Below are 17,675 nucleotides of genomic sequence, written 5' to 3'. Positions count from 1 at the left end.
AGTGACCTTGACCTTCAAATGAATGACCTTGAAATGTCCAGTGGTTACTTACTAGTTCTGGCCAACCTTCATGTCAAGTTTCAAGACTCTAGGTCCAAGCATACCAAAGTTATAAAAACTTTAACATTTTTATATTGAAGGTCACAGTGACCTTCACCTTCAAATGAATGACCTTGAAATGACCAGTGGTCATCTGTTAATCCTGGCCAACCTTCATGTCAAGTTTGAAGACTCTAGGTTCAAGCATACCAAAGTTATACCATGAAATAAGAACTTTAACATTTTTACATTCAAGGTCACAGTGACCTTGACCTTCAAATGAATGACCTTGAAATGACCAGTGGTTACTAACTAGTTATGGCCAACCTTCATGTCAAGTTTCAAGACTCTAGGTCCAAGCATACCAAAGTTATAACAACTTTAACATTTTTTATATTGAAGGTCACAGTGACCTTGACCTTCAAATGAATGACCTTGAAATGACCAGTGGTCATCTGTTAATCCTGGCCAACCTTCATGTCAAGTTTGAAGACATTAGGTCCAAGCATACCAAAGTTATACCATGAAATAAGAACTTTAACATTTTCGAGCACGCCGCCCGCCCGCCCGCCCCCCCGCCCCGCCCCCCCCCGCCCGCCCGACAACATCAATCTATAAGCCGAGATTTTTTCGAAAAAAATCCGGCTAAAAAAACTATTACGTACACAAATTATTTCTTATTTGCTTTTGTTATTGTCAGCTGCAAACCTACGCACATACATTTGTTTGGTTCAGTGCATGTTTGTAAGCTATTATCGAGTCGACAACGATTTAAAACATCGGTATAGACTTACACAGATTAATAATATTGACTACAATAACAACATTGAAATAGCAAATGATAAACCAATTGAGAAATCTCGTATGTTCCATTTAAAAAAATGCCTTAGGGATTTTAACTTTACATTTATTATACCACCTTCATGAATGGCAAAATCAATGGTATATATTTTAAAGTAATTTGTCATGATTTCGGATGTAAATTTTCGGATATTTTTTTCCCATTCAAATCCAGACCGATTGATGTTGCAGGAAAATATGATCCCTGATAGCCACACATGTTTGTTTTCTTGATGTCAAGTAGTAACATATGTTTTTGGCAGGGATCATATTTTCCGGCAACATCAATCAGTCTGGATTTAACTGGGAAAAATGTGTCCGAAAATTTATATCCGAAATCATGACAAATTATGTTAAAATATATACAATTGATTTTGCCATTCATGAAGGTGGTATAATAAAAGTACAAGTTAAATTTCCTTAGGCATTTTTTTAAACGGTAAATACGAGTTTTTTCAATTGGTTTTATCATTTGATATGTTGTTTCGTGCACGGACTCTAGATGAGTCAATATACGATCCGTGTTTCGTGTGCTGTTTTATCTGACTTTTTTTCATTGTTGTCAATATTATTAATCTGTGTGATTTGATACCACACATCTAAACTTCCGGTCGTGGTTATTCAACAACAAACAATAAAGTACACGAATTATTTCGATTCTAACACGATTTTTACAAAAGCTTTATACAATGTATATTATTTTTCTTGTGTATTTGTTTTGTTTTGTTTGCTTTGTAAAATCACAATGTATCAATCTTTTATTTTATCAAACTTTAATTATTGCCCACTCACCTGGCACTTTACAAATGAAACAAATACAAAGAAAATGGAAAAAATTCAAGAAAGAGCACTAAGATTCATTAACAATGATTTGACTTCAGATTATGATGCTCTTCTCACAAGGTCTGGTCTTCCATCCCTTAAAATAAGGCGCTTAAGAATAATTTCACAAGAATTTTTTAAAATGTATAATAAGGATGGACCCTCTTATTTACATGATTTTGTTGAAATTAAAGAACATTCTTATAATTTGAGATATTCAAATACAGTAAGGCTGCCTAAACCAAGAACAACCAGGTATGGTATAAACTCTTTCAGATACACAGCTGCAAAACTCTGGAATAATTTACCAAATCACTTTAGGCAAATTTCATCCTTCAACTCCTTTAAATCCATGCATGGGTACTGGAATGGATCAGTCTGCTCTTGTCCATCTTGCATAAATAACTAAATATATTTTAAATATTAAAATTTGCAGCCTGTGACACTGAAATGGTTTAAAACAAATACGTCCCTGTTTTTCTGCTATTGTCTCCCAATATGTATGTTTCCCTGCATGATCCCAACCCTTTGCCTTAGTTTTGTAAACTTAAGTGCTTTATATATCCCTGCTTTGCTTCCTTATGTCTACCCTTATGTTTTCCTTTTTATGTGTGTGTTTTACATATTTGTTACATGCAAGCAATGTAAAATTAATCAGGTTCCCTATTTTTATAAAGTCTCTTAATGTTTAATTGTGCCATATTATATATAATTTGTATATATTATATTTTAAAAAGTCATAGAGTTCTTAAAGTATACAACATCTTGTAAGCTGTGATTGTTCTTAATGATATTATATAGCTTTTGAATTTTTATGTTCTATGTTATTTTTAGCTGCTATCTTATGTTTTTAGCTTGCTTAATATATGTTCCTATATGTACTGGTGTGTTTTTTTATGTTATGTTCAACGTGTTTTATGTTCCTTGGTTTTCCTTTGTACTGCTTTTCATTTTAATGTTTGTCCTTTCATGATTGCATGCCTTGTACACTATTTATTTGTTCATTACTAAGCCTTGTAGTTCTAAATTTGTCTGATATTTTAAGTACATGTAAACGCTGGTTTTTTTTGTTTTTGTTTTTTTTGTTTTTTAAGTAATACAGTATTAAGTTACCTCTAGTCTTTTAAAGCAATATTTTACTCAAACTCATATTCTCTGTTGTTTCTCAACTACAGAATATTTATAACTATGTGTTCATTGAATGTACTATATATCATGTTGTTATCATGTAATGTTATGTATAAGTCGGCTTTAAAAGCTCTTCAGAGCTTGTGTTTATCATGTTTAAAACCCCGACTTTATAAATAAATATTACTTGACTTGACTTGATTTGTGGGAAGTTCCGCCCATAAAATAACTTTCGGCTGTTCTGTCGATCAGATCCACGACTTTCATTCATTTATTGCCGGATTATTACGCTGGTGGAAAATGTATCGGCATGTTTTGTTTTGTTACAGCGCGTGCTTTCAGTGTATAAGGTCCGCCCACAATTATTGCAGAATATCCGATTTTCTTCCTTGTTTATATGAAAGTTTACTGTTTCATGCATAAAATGCACAATTTCCACGAGGATAACATCAAGATTCCCATCTCCGAAGTAACTGTCAACGATTTTATCCTGGACGAGTACACATTACGGACCGATTAATTAGTGTGCTAGGTATAAGCCATTGAAATAATCGATTGATATTGAAACGGGTTATTCACGCATGACTAATACACAACCGCGCGAATCTTAGCTGCTTGGGGTCATACTAGTCGGATGACATGCAATAAACTGGTCCTGACCGGTTTAGAGACTGCAGCGAATGGTATATCACACCTAATCGAGATAAGAATGTAAATATATTAGGGGGTGTTAGCATGTCCACTGTGTAATCGATTTCATGACATGGGAATTTTAGCAAACAGAATAGGACTGACTGTTTGGGATTTTCAATCGGTCTTTCATGACCCCAATCGGTCAAGCACCGACAAAACCGACAAAAATATAATCCCTGGTTTTTGGGTTTGCTAGGTCAAACTAGTTGTTATGACGACTGTTATTAAGTAAGACCTTACCTTTCCAGGCCAATCTGTCTGACCAACTGTTCATATGTAGAACCTGAAATACAGAACACATATGAATCTGATTAAATATTACTAATTAATTTCAGTTTAAACCTATTTTCTTTAGCTTCACTGCATCAAAAGATGCATGCTTTCTAAAACGCTTACATCTTTCAGTGCTGGAACCAAATTTTGAAGGCCTTTGCAAACAGTTTCGATCCAGATGATACGCCACAGAACGTGGCGTCTCAACGCCACAGAACGTGGCGTCTCATCAGAATCCAAACTGTTTGCTACAGTACAGCCAAAGCGGAACAAACGTATTCTGCGGCGGCAAGGCGAAACAAGTCGATGCCGCGTCAGTCCTTGAAGCCGCGTCAGTATGCGGCGGCAAGTCGCATTTCGCTGCGAAACTTCGCATCTGTCCGCCAAGGCATGCCGCGATTAGCGACATGATGCCGAGTCGATGCGCATCATGAAATTAAAAATATTTTTTTAAATTATTAGTTACATGTAGTAAACACATTTTGAAAGAACAATTATAATAATAATTAAAATCATAATAAATTTATTGTGCGCGGATTGTATTAGCATATACATGTAAGCATAGTTAATGTGTCTGGCCAATTAAGTTTGTTTACCGCCCGTAGTGTATGTATTTCACACATAAACAAGGTCACGTAATTATGTTTTCGCACATACAAGTGGTCAAGGCTCCAGCATATGGTGGATTTATAAATTAATTGCATGTTGATTCTGCTATTATATTTTAGCTGAGAAAATTAGCAGTTTGAAGCCACATCAATAATCAAGACGGTGACGACGTATTTGTTGTTTTGTTAATTATCAGCTTATTATAACTATTGTTTGAATATGCGTGTATAAACACGTTTTATTTTGTTCATATTATACAGTTAATATCGCTACTAACTACCCGATAATCCCGTATATTCCAGTTTTAAAGCAAACGCTGGTAAATATTTACGATACACAAACATTCTCGATATTTCCTTCAGTATCAAATACATTTTGGCATTTGTTACTATTTATAGAGATGATGATATAACGTCTAATCGGGGCGTTTTTTTCCACTGAACATGCGATTTACGCCTGACGTGATGTTCATGTATTTATACAACACAAAATACACCCAAACTTTCCAAACGAAATTCTACATGTCTGCATAATTTTCGCACGCTTTTTATGAAACAAAGGATATTTTAGCACTGTTTATTTGACGCTAGAATTTGCCAAAGGACGCGTTAGCATTAAAATTCGGAAGTGTGTTTCGGATTACAAATTTAATAATGATAATCGAACGAAACATAAACATTTGCGCGTAATTAATTCTACGCTACACATACATGTATGTTCATGTAGGTGGATATCTTTTCACTCAATCCGCCGCGTACGTATGCGGCGGATTTACTCCGCGAAAGTACGCGAAGTTAATACAGACTCGGCGTCTTTGAGCGGATCGATGCCGAGTGAACACAGGATTCTCCCGCGGAGGACTAATAATCTGGCCGTGGCGTAGCCGCGGATTATGTTTGTGCCGCTTTGGCTGTACAGTATTCTGATAGTATTCATTGGAAGACAATCGAAGAAAATGCTAATTTTAGAAATTCAGCAGACAACATTTTAGCAGATGACAAATTTCCCAGCATGCAAAGGGTTAAGTCCGTTTCCTGGGAAGATCCATTGCTTGGTCAGTTTGTGTCTTTGGGGGAGATCTAAAGAACGCTCGTACAGCGAAGCTTGAAACTGTGACCACCTGGTCTGTAAGCGGACACCATAACCACTACCCCACAGCGATCTTGAATTAACTTTAATTAAATGTTCATTGATGCAATTACCAAACAAGAGCAATACATATATATATATAGCACTCCTATGTAGCTATATATAATATAATTACATGTATGCAGCCAGTCCACAACCACCCTTTTATAGTATTTAAGTTTATATAATAAAAGGTGACATCAAACCATAATCCTTTTATATCATTCTTTTTTGTATATCATTCTAATCTCCACCGAGCCTTTTTTCATTCACTGCTATGACAACTATTTCCCAGATGTAAAAAGTCACGACATTTTTTAAGACCTTAAACTGCACTGTTGGAAAATAGGAAAATAGGTGCACTATCATTTAAAGGGACTGAAAACCGCGATTGACTAAAAAAGAAAAGTTCTAAATTACCATATTTGTTTACAATTATTAGTTCATATTGATTAAAATATCACGACTGGTATATTACATTACTTGAAAAAAGTTGTTAAGTTTTCATATTTTCAGTATATTCGGTAATAAATTTTACTTGGTACAGGTACATTTGTACCAGGTAACTACCAGTTAACTATAAGTAAAGCAAGTAGATTGGTCATCGTCGTCACTTGGTAAACCTAGGAATGCAAATTGTGCATGCGTAGTGAATTGTTTATATTTTATATATAAACTGATCAATCTACTTGCGTTATTTATAGTGTGAAAATTGTTATGTCACCTATTTTGCGATGTACAGTGTACTTTCGATTTCACATCGCGAAATTGTATTACCGAATATGCTGAAAATATTAACTTTTTTCAACTAATGTATTATACCAGTCGTGATATTTGAATCAATACATGTATAAACTAATAATTGTAAAAAAATATGGTATTTTAGAACTTTTCTTTTTTCGTAAATCACGGTTTACGGTCCCTTTAAACTCAAGTACATATCCAAACATCTGGGCAAACGATGCTTACTTAATATAGAGAGCCTATTATTTATTGTATAGGTTACAAATAGATAATGAGTATTAATGAACATCCCAACACATTGACTCACTATTATTGATTTCTCATAGATGTGTTTGGTATATCCACATCATGCAAAACCAATATCAGCTGCCTGTAGACAGACGAGTTGATGGATGGATGCCTGTTAAACAGCTCGCCTAAGGACCGATTTGTTACACAGGAACTCTCATAATGTTAATCAACATGCAATCATCACAGACATGAGCCAATATGGACAAGTTCCATCGTGAGAATTACATCCAGCCAAACCTATCACTTTAATTCAATATACCGTATTACTCCCTTATAAACACACCAACACGATCATATTCCTTTTGATGGCTAATGCATATTATATTTGCTATAATAATATTATCTTAAACAAGGGCTGTTTGTAAAACATGCATACCCCCATATGGGCTGTCCGTTGTAGTGGCAGCCATTGTGTGAATACGTTTGTCACTGTGACCTTGACCTTTGACCTAGTGACCTAAAAATCAATAGGGGTCATCTGCGAGTCATGAGCAATGTACCTATGAAGTGTCATGATCCTAGGCAAAAGCGTTCTTGAGTTATCATCCAGAAACAATTTAACTGTTTCCGGTAACCGTGACCTTGACCTTTGACCTAGTGACCTGAAAATCAATAGGGGTCATCTGCGAGTCATGATCAATGTACCTATGAAGTTTCATGATCCTAGGTGTAAGCGTTCTTGAGTTATCATCCAAAAACCATTTAACTATTTCGGGTCACCGTGACCTTGACCTTTGACCTTGTGAACTCAAAATCAATAGGGGTCATCTGCGAGTCATGATCAATCTACCCATGAAGTTTCATGATCCTAGGCCCAAGCGTTCTTGAGTTATCATCCGAAAACCACTACACTATTTCGGGTCACCGTGACCTTGACCTTTGACCTAGTGACCTCAAAATCAATAGGGATCATCTGCGAGTCATGATCAATCTACCTATGAAATTTCATGATTCTAGGAGTATGCATTCTTGAGTTATCATCCGATAATCACTTTCCTATTTCGGGTCACCTTGACATTTGACCTAGTGACCTCAAAATCAATAGGGGTCATCTGCGAGTCATGATCAATGTACCTATGAAGTTTCTTGATCCTAGGCGTAAGCGTTCTTGAGTTATCATCCGGAAACCATTAAACTATTTTGGGTCTCCGTGACCTTGACCTTTGACCTAGTGACCTCAAAATCAATAGAGGTCATCTGCGAGTCATGATCTATCTAATGATGAAGTTTCATGATCCTAGGCGTATGCATTCTTGAGTTATCATCCGGAAACCATTTTACTATTTCGGGTTACCGTGACCTTGACCTTTGACCTAGTGTCCTCAAAATCAATAGGGGTCATCTGCGAGTCATGATCAATCTACCTATGAAGTTTCATGATCCTAGGCGTATGCGTTCTTGAGTTATCATCTGGAAACCATTTTACTATTTTGGGTCACCGTGACCTTGACCTTTGACCTAGTGACCTCAAAATCAATAGGGCTCATTTGCGAGTCATGATCAATGTACCAATGAAGTTTCATGATCCTAGGCCCAAGCGTTCTTGAGTTATCATCCGGAAACCACCTAGTGGACGGACCGACAGACCGACCGACAGAACGACATGTGCAAAGCAATATACCCCCTCTTCTTCGAAGGGGGGCATAAAAAGTAGTCATGAAATGATTCCCATACATTAAGGTCTTCATAAATGCTTAGTAAAATATTATTTTAAATAATTCTTAAAAATTGGTCCTTGACATTTTTTTGCTGGAAAAACATTAGTAGAAGTTAAATTGTTAATAAATGAAATGTACATGGCGTACCACTAGCAAACTATTGGAAACAGTATCTGAGGTTTAAGAGTCGTATTACAACTTTTTCATACAACTTTCTGTTTTTTCTTCCAATATTTCTTAAGATGTTGCATAAACTTACACTGTACTGAAAACGTTCCTTAAGTTTTTTAAACTGTTTATAAAAGTTGAAACAATTTACAAACTGTCAATAAAGCTTGAAAGATTGTCAAACAAGAGCACCGCATAACGGGTGCGCTGCTCGGCTACCGGTGCAGTTTTGAACAAGAAACCATCGGAGACAGTTGATGCTTCCCAAAGTTTGTTGTTTTTTTTTTCACAATATTGCACTTTATATTCAGATAAAAGGAAACGTCTTGAGGGGCATAACTTTGGACAAAATAATATGATGGATGGTTTAGCAACTTAAAATTTCAAAGGGCCATAGCTTTCTAAATAAATCATCTAACCAGAACCCACAAATAACATGCGCATCTCCTCAAGGTAGTTAAGCTTCCCATAAAGCTTCATTGAATTCCAGTCAGTAGTTGGGGAGAAATAGCCCGGACAAGAATTGCACTATATGTACAGTTTATAGAAATTTCAAAGGACCATAACTCTGTGAAAAATCATCCGACCATAACCGGCTGATAATATGCACATTTCCTGTCGGTAGTGAAGTTTCCCATAAAGTGTCATTGAATTCCCGTAATAAGTTGCTGAGAAATAGCTCGGACAAGAATTGCACTTTATGTACAATGGAAAATTTCAAAGGGCTTTAACTCTGTGAAAAATCATCCGACCATAACCGGCTGATAATATGCACATCTCCTCTTGGTAGTGAAGCTTCCCATAAAGTTTCATTGATTTCCAGTCATTAGTTGCTGAGAAATAGCCCGGACAAGAATTGCACTATAATTATGTACAGTTAATGGAAAATTTCAAAGGGCCATAACTCTGTGAAAAAGCATCCGACCAAAACTGGCTGATAATATGCACATCACTTTTTGGTAGTGAAGCTTCCCATAAAGTTTTATTGAATTCTGGTCATTAGTTGCTGAGAAAAGCCCGGACAAAAATTGCACTATATGTACAGTTAATGGAAAATTTCAAAGGGCCATAACTCTGTGAAAAATCATCTGACCAGAACCAGCTGATAATATGCACATCTCCTCTTGGTAGTGAACCTTCCCATAAAGTTTAATTGAATTCCAGTCATTAATCGCTCAGAAATAGCCCAGACAAAAATTGTGCACGGACGGGCACACGGACGGACACACGCACGGACAGACGAAGCGGCGACTATATGCTCCCCCCCCCAAAAAAAATTAGGGGAGCATAATAAATGAAAGCTTGTCAGAATTTTTCTCTTTTTTATTTTTTACAGGTCACTGTGACCTTGACCTTTGACCTAGTGACCTCAAAATGGGTGTGGCGTGTAGAACTCATCAAGGTGCATCTACATATGAAGTTTCAAAATTGTAGGTGGAAGCACTTTGATTTTAGAGCCAATGTTAAGGTTTAAGCACGACGCGGACGTCAGACGGGGGACAGCGGACGACACGACGAGCTGGCTATGACAATACCTCCGAAAACGCTGAGCTAAAATGTGTTCATTTATCAATCTATGGACAGGTTCCTAGTTAAAAACAAGAGAGCCTGAAAGGTCAAAAGCCGCTCACCTGAGATACAAAGGATGTGACCTGTTCTGTGCAGCCCAAGATATCATTAGCACAAATGTTCTGACCAAGTTTCACAAAGAGTGAACAATAAATGTAACTTTTGAGAGCTAACAAGGTTTTTCTATAGCCATATAAGGAAAAATGCCCTACCCCCGAGTGGCCATGTTTTCAACCATCTGAAACAATTTTCAATTTTGTCCAAGATATCATTGGGACAAATATATCCTGACCAAGTTTCATGAAATCGGACTATAAATGTTGCCTCTAGAGTATTTTACAACAGCCTTATATAGCAATATAAGGAAAAATGCTTCGTCCATGGCAGCCATATTTTTCAAGCAACCGGAACCATTTTCAAACTGGTTCAAGATATTATTGGGACAAATATCTTTCCAAGATTCATGATGATTGAACACTAAATGTGGCCTCTAGAATGTTAACAAGGTTTTACTATAGCCATATAAGAAAAATTGCCCCACCCCTTGCGACCATGGAACCATTTGTGAACTTGTCCAAGATATAATTGGGACAAATCTTCTGACCAAATTTCATGAAGATCTGACAATGAATGTAGCCTTTAGAGTGTTAACAAGGCAAATGTTGACCCTGCAAGGCGATGACAGACAACGGAAAAAAGGCAATTGCAAAGCTCACCATGAGCACATTGTTCTCAGGTGAGCTAATAATTCTGTTATATCCATAAAAATAACATGTGTTTTTGATTTTTTTTTGTTTTCTTTTACTGCTACAAGCATTGATGGTAAATCATTGATGCAAATGTTAACCAAATATGTTTTACCTCCACATACACAGTAGCTGGAAATGAATGCTACCTGCTAAACATAACAGCAACAAAATAGAAAAAAATCTCTCTATCTCTAACCCCAATCTCTAACACAATATGCAGAAGTAACCTTGAAGTTACAACTTAATTAGTTTCCCCTGGGATACCACTTACAATATTGCATAGACTCTACTCTAGTAATTCTAGTTATGAACTACAGCAGTAATTGATGTTACCACCGTTGCTGTTTTTATAACCACGTTTAAACTAGCAACAGCGGGTTACAATTTTCTGTATCTGAGTATAAAGAATAAAGAAACACAAAATGGACAAAATTGATGAACAGACCTGACACATTATGATAGCTCATGATAAAACTGATGTAATTTGTTTTTAATTAAATTTCCTGATGAGATTATAGTGGATCATGAATGTAAAATTAAAACAGTGAACGTAACAGGTGTGGTATTTTATTTAAAAGCAACAATTTATGCAAAGAGATATTCAGGATACAAAAATAACAAGACTATTGCCAAGCAATATATGTCCCCTACCGGCTCCACCATTGTCAGATTTTTTTATTTATTTTTTATTTGTTGCCTTAGCAACCAGAATTTTTTACATAGGAACAAAATGAAATGACGTGCATAATGTCCATATTGCCATTTATCCATGTGTCAAGTTTCATGAAATAATATGAAGAACTTTTAAAGTTATCGCAGTATTCAGAAAACCACCATTTTCAGCAGTATTTCTAGTCTATTTGTTGCCATAGAAACAAGAATTTTTGACATAGGAACAAAATGAAATGACGTGCATAATGTCTATATTGCCATCTATCGATGTTTTTTAAGTTTCATGAAAAAATATTTAGAACTTTTAAAATTATCGCAGGATCCAGAAAAGTGTGACAGACAGACAGACACACAGAGCGAAAACCATAAGTCCCCTCCAGTGAAACCGGTAGGGGACAAAAAACTAGGATTAATAACTGTCTTCACATTAAAAATTTATTATATATAGAACATACCGTAAGCATTGTTTACATATACATTTGTTGTTTGCCTTTTACATTTTTTTTTAAACTATATTTTTACTAATACCCAGATGTATTAACTTGGATCTATCTTTGTATTGTGTTATATTATAATTGTGTTATGTATATTTTCCGCAAAACATAGTTACAGTACAGTATGATGTTGAAGGCACTGCCTGACTTAACCCTTACAATGCGGGAACCGAATATTTAAGGCCTTTGCAAACAGTTTGGATCCAGATGAGACGCCACAGAGCGTGGCGTCTCATCAGGATCAAATATGTTTGCTATTCTGATAGTATTCTTTCAAAAAAAATCGAAGAAAATGCTAATTTTATCAATTCAGCAGACGACAGTTTAGCAGACGACGAATTTCCCAGCATGCAAAGGGTTAATGTTTACTACTGATGAAGGCTATTGCCGAAATATGTACAAGTATTTAAGAAATTAAAAAAAAACAAGTAATGTGTTTACTAGAAAGATAAGGTGCCAAAACTAAAAATATTTGCTGTAGTTTAGGGGCATTTTTTACCTGATCAGCATAACTAACCCACACAATCATGTAAAAACTGAAGCAGAAAGTGTCGACACCCTCCTTGAGAATGCAATCGATAGTACATATTCAGCCAAATGTACATAGCAAAACTCCATACCGTGCAGTCAGGAATGCATATAGGTGAATATTATGAGCGAGATGTGAAGTTTCTAACCACTTGTCTAGAGGTGTCTATTGATGTTAATTATTTTCTATATTTTTAAAAACAAGAAAAAACTCCATGACACCATGTTTTCAATGTTTGAATTATTAATTTCATTTAAATAATTGTAAAGTCCAATGCTAAGGTCTGAATGTAAGTTACAATGTATCTACATACAGCCAATGTCAGCTAAAAACCTCCAACAAAACTCAGGTTATTTAGCAGAAACAGTGTTTCTATTACTTAAATCTACTATGCCAAATAAGTTGTGTGGCTTTAACCAATTTTTCTTATTTTGGGAATGGGTCCCCCTACCAGACCCATATTTGAACAAACAAAAACGCTGTTTCAGGCAGAGAGACGGGTGATACACCCCAAACACCATTTCTTAATAATTTGTGGAAAATATTTTTAAATCGCATGATGAATGACAAAGCTACAGTCCAGACAAGCTGTTATATTGCAAACTAGCACCTCTGACCTCTATGTGTGACCTTGACCTTTATGGTATGGAGAAGAGCATTACATACATGTAGGACATGTTATGTAGTGATAGTTCATATTTGTGTGAAGTTAATTTAAAATCCATCAATATATGATAAAGTTATGGCTGAGAGCTCTGAAACTTGCACAGACAGACAGACAGATGGACAGTGTTATTGCCATATTCTGGTCTCTTTGAAAGGGGCTTCAAAATACTAATTTTTTACATGGACAAAAATTCATAACAGTGCTTATTGATTAGGCGTAACAAAAATAATTGTTTGTTTCCGGTGGCCCGACCCTACCTAATTTTTTGCCGCCGGTCCTAATCTTTTTTGAGCCCAAAATCCGAAAAAATCGGACCGCGTATTTACGGCGATGCTCAATAAAATTGTCTATATTATCGGCATATCATTTTTATTGTTATTAAAGTGCACGTGGTAGCTGACCAATCAGCAATGAGTTTGCTCACACATAATATTGGGTCATTCATGCACAGACACTGTACACTTGGAATACACAGTCAGTTGATCTTGTCGTCTGCCAACAATATAGCGGCCGATGGCAAACGTCGTATTTAAAGATTAACAAATCAAAAGAAGCGTACCAAGATATAAATTATTTCTAAGCTGATTACTTAACACCTTTCTCCCCACTATCGATCTGAATTAAAGGATGATAATTAAATAATTAGTTCTATTTCGACGATGTCACACCATTTTGCCGATTATCGTTTGAAATTAAAAGGTGATAATTAAGTTGTTTTTTACCCACAAAAATGCTATTGTAAAGCAATATGTCAACCAAATTGTATATTTGCTAGGTTTTGCAATGTCTGCAGTCAAACGATATGCACATTTTATTTAATGTGGCATAAACGTACAATTTTTCGGACTGTCGTTTTCGGATACATTATTTTTCGTCGATTATAATTTATTTTCGAAGTTCTTTATAGAAGAAATAGAATGACGAATGCATATGCGGTGATACGGACGGTGTGGTTTATACTATTTTAAATTGTATTCACCCGAAAATACAATTGGAAAGACTCTAAAAAAAACAATTAGTAAGGGCTCTGGATGGGCTGGGGGATCTGCCCTTTATTCCTGTTGGATTCCTGCGGCTGCGGTTCCAAGACCCCCGGCCTAATTTTCAGGATTTCAAATTTGGAACAATCGACACCCCTTTCAAATGTACTCTATAAAATAATGTATGTTTGTACTTTGACAAGTACCATACTAATTATTTCTATATTGAAAAATGTAAATGAATGATATGTGATATGCCTTTGTTGTCATAAAAAGAAATATAAACAAGTTGATAGTAAATGTATATATAATTATTTCAAAACCAGTTTTCGCGCATCAAAAAACAAAAACCTGGTTGGCTCAAAGAAATTTTGGGACAGCGCTAGCCCTGGTAGATAGACCCCACGACACCAGTACATAATATAATCTGAAAATGTGGTCCTTTGGAAGCATAAACTGCATCCAAAAAATATAATAGCACACCCAGTTTGATTGGGTCTGTACATGGTGATAATGTTACATGCAACACCACTCGCGTCCCCCTAGCATGGCTTTTGGGCTATTTAATATATAATAAATTATAAATAATATAGTATATACTCCATGATCCCAAAGAACAGAAAGTATAACAACACTGAATCCCTATAGACACTGAGGGTCAAGCTTACTGCAACTTCAGTTATGCCTTTTATTGGTAAAAAAATGGACTACTGTGAAATCATTTATTTTCGCCAGCACGAAATTTATTACTGACCAATTGACAAATTCAAGATCCTAACGAACAATTATGTCCCATATTTGAACAAATTAAGACTGATTACCAAAGGCATGAGGCACTAAAATCCAACGTAATCAACGCAAAATGTGTAGCTTTATGAGATACACATGCATGCCAAATATCAAGTTGCTATCTTCAATATTGGAAAAGTTATGGCCAATGTTAAAGTTTTCGGACGGACAGACGCCATATATTTGACATTTGACTACAGTATTAAAGCCGTTGCCAGAAGTCAACAATAAACTCGGAAAGCAACAAATGCAAAATTAATGAACAGCAAGTTTTTATTGACCTGCCCTCCCGAACCTCTGCCCTGCCCCCCCCCCCCCCCGAACTTCCGCCCTGCCCCCCCCCCCCCCCCCCCCCTCAAAATTTTTTTTTTTTTTTTTTTTTTTTTTTTTTTTACATATGATAATTCATAAATCTCTTATTAAATTGTAATTAGTTTAATTCTCATTGTAGACATTATATTTTAATGGTTTAATAATAATGGGAATAATACAATTATTTATAACATATAAATGAACATGCAATAGAAAGCATTCCAGAAACACCCCCGCGCTCGAACATGCCCTTTTCACAAAATACTGCGCGTCGAAAGTGCCCTTTTCACAAAATACTGCGCGTCGAAAGTGCCCTTTTGACAAAAAAGCCCCCCTGCCCTTTTCAAATCCTAGCTGGAGCACTGTAGCATTACATACATCATCAAATTTATTGTACATACAGTTGTACAAAAAAAATGAGAAGAAGATGCACCATGTACGACATTTTCTAAAAAAAAAAAATTTTTTAAATAAAATTATTTGCCTACCTACCAACCCTAATTTTTTAGGCCATGTCAGTGGAAACAAACATATTTTTTTGTTAGGCCTTACCAGCCCATATTTATAATCTACATTAATTAAATGGATAAGAAAGGTTAAGAAATGCTTACCAAATAAATTATTCTGCATTTAGAACATGATAACAAAACATACTGCTTTTTTTATTTGGAATACAAGATGTTTAAGATCATGACAGTGTACCATATTTGAATTGTTTATTGATATGCAGACTAAAAAACATATACATCATACCATGTATATTTCTGTTAAAATATAGAGTGTCAATATAATAAATTTCAAGCTTCTATGTTACAACTGAAGTGTTGATGACTATCAAACAGGATACATGTACTTGTATTAAAAAGCAATTACATAAAAAATGATAAACTAGATCAAATTACCCTTATCAGAGGGGGTAATCATGTGATTATCAAGATGGCAACGTCCATGCAGAGGCAGCTTTTTTCACCGTTTTATACCCTTTATTAATTGATTAAGTTTTTTAATTCCCCCCAGTTTTCAGCCATATTAGCAAGAAAGTTACTGGCGTTTATTTCATAGAACATGTAATATTCGCTCTATACAGTACACTCCACGCGTTTTCCCCAAAAAACGCGCTCCCTCCGCGGGTTTTTTTCTGCTAGCGAGTGTTCACGCGGCGTTGAGAGAGCGAGGTGAACTCGATAAAACGCTCGGCGTTACGCCGCGTTCGCTAATTCACGCGGCGTGTATTACTTTAGCCTAGTCGGTAAATGCAGACAATTTCCGTTCTGATCAGTGACCGCCGCGCAACGCCACGTTAGCAGTGTGCTACTGGGCATGCCAAAAAATAAAAACATTGTTAAAATAAATTGTTTAAATACTGTAGCACATGTATAAAAAAGATAATTGTATAACAAATTAATACATATAAAAATTATGTTTTTTAATTCACAGGTACGTCTACAATATGAATGAATATGACATTTGACAAATTAATATTTAAATCATAACTCATATAAGACAAGAATAAATGTTCCGTAAAATTTCAAAATGAGAATAATAATTAGTAATCCAAAACACACTACGATTTTTAATGTTAACGCCACGGTTACAAATGCTTCCAATATACAGTCATTATGTATATTTCCCGACAAAAGCGCGCGAAAATTATGCTGCAATGTACAAGGTATACTCCTTATACCTGCAAAGCATGCTTGTATTGATTTTTTTTATACAAACTTTATAGCGCAGAGAACATTGAATTTTGTTGATTTCGGTTTAAAGTTTCTTAGGTATTTTTTACCAAAATTATATCGCGAATAAGTTGATATTTCCTCTAAAATAATTTCAAATCATACATCTGGGCGGAACTGGATTTTAAGTGTTTGACGTTATGAAAACACGCAAAGCTTGTCTACTGACCTATTGTGTAGACTGCTGTCTGCGGTGTTTTGACAAAAGAGATTAACATGTGTGAATGTCACTATGCCGATTTGGTCCATAATTACCGGTAAACATTGTTTTGAATGTCGACGCAACAAGAATACAACTGTGAATATTAAATGCAACTATCAACTCAATAGTTACCGCCTTCTTTTAGCAATCAATGGAATAACCTAACTTCAAAGAGAAAATAAATGCATTAGCGAGCAGAGAATTGACTTTGTTCCGACAATTAAAACCATTCCTTATGCATTCATTGAACGTGTTTACTTGAGTAAGTTATGCCTTTAGACAGGAAGCGGCTTTTCTCTGATTACGTCAAACTGTCAATTCACACAGATTTGCGAGATTTTTAGGGTCCTTGGTCATTTGTTTACATGTTCCCTATAGAAAATCACCTGCTAACACAGGGGTCATAACAGGACCAGATTGCCAATCCTGAAAACAAGCCAGGGGTCTGGCTCTGCAGGGGTCAAGGGGCAGCGCCTTTGTCAGGGGGATAAAGGGGGGCTAAGTCCCCCGAACAAAAATTGATTTAAATCATTTTCAGACCCTTCTAGATTGCATTTCCAAGCAGTTTTAAATGCATTTTATT

At 35.7% G+C, this 17,675-nt stretch overlaps 1 protein-coding gene across 3 annotated transcripts in view; it reads right to left on the bottom strand.

Moving 5' to 3' along the window:
• LOC127843775 (piezo-type mechanosensitive ion channel component 1-like) overlaps window positions 1-17,675 on the bottom strand; it is a 241,514-nt gene that overhangs the window by 203,098 nt on the left and 20,741 nt on the right. For all 3 annotated transcript variants that reach the window (XR_008032333.1, XM_052373554.1, XM_052373553.1), the window contains exon 5: window positions 3,763-3,805. Coding sequence is in view for 2 of the 3 variants with exons in the window: in XM_052373554.1 (XP_052229514.1) it covers window positions 3,763-3,805 (43 nt within the window). In the remaining variant the exon portion in view is untranslated. The remainder of the gene's footprint in view (window positions 1-3,762; window positions 3,806-17,675) is intronic.

This window comes from Dreissena polymorpha, chromosome 9 (genome assembly GCF_020536995.1).
Source record: "Dreissena polymorpha isolate Duluth1 chromosome 9, UMN_Dpol_1.0, whole genome shotgun sequence".
NCBI lineage: Eukaryota > Metazoa > Mollusca > Bivalvia > Myida > Dreissenidae > Dreissena > Dreissena polymorpha.
This window is presented reverse-complemented; position numbering and strand designations above follow the sequence as displayed.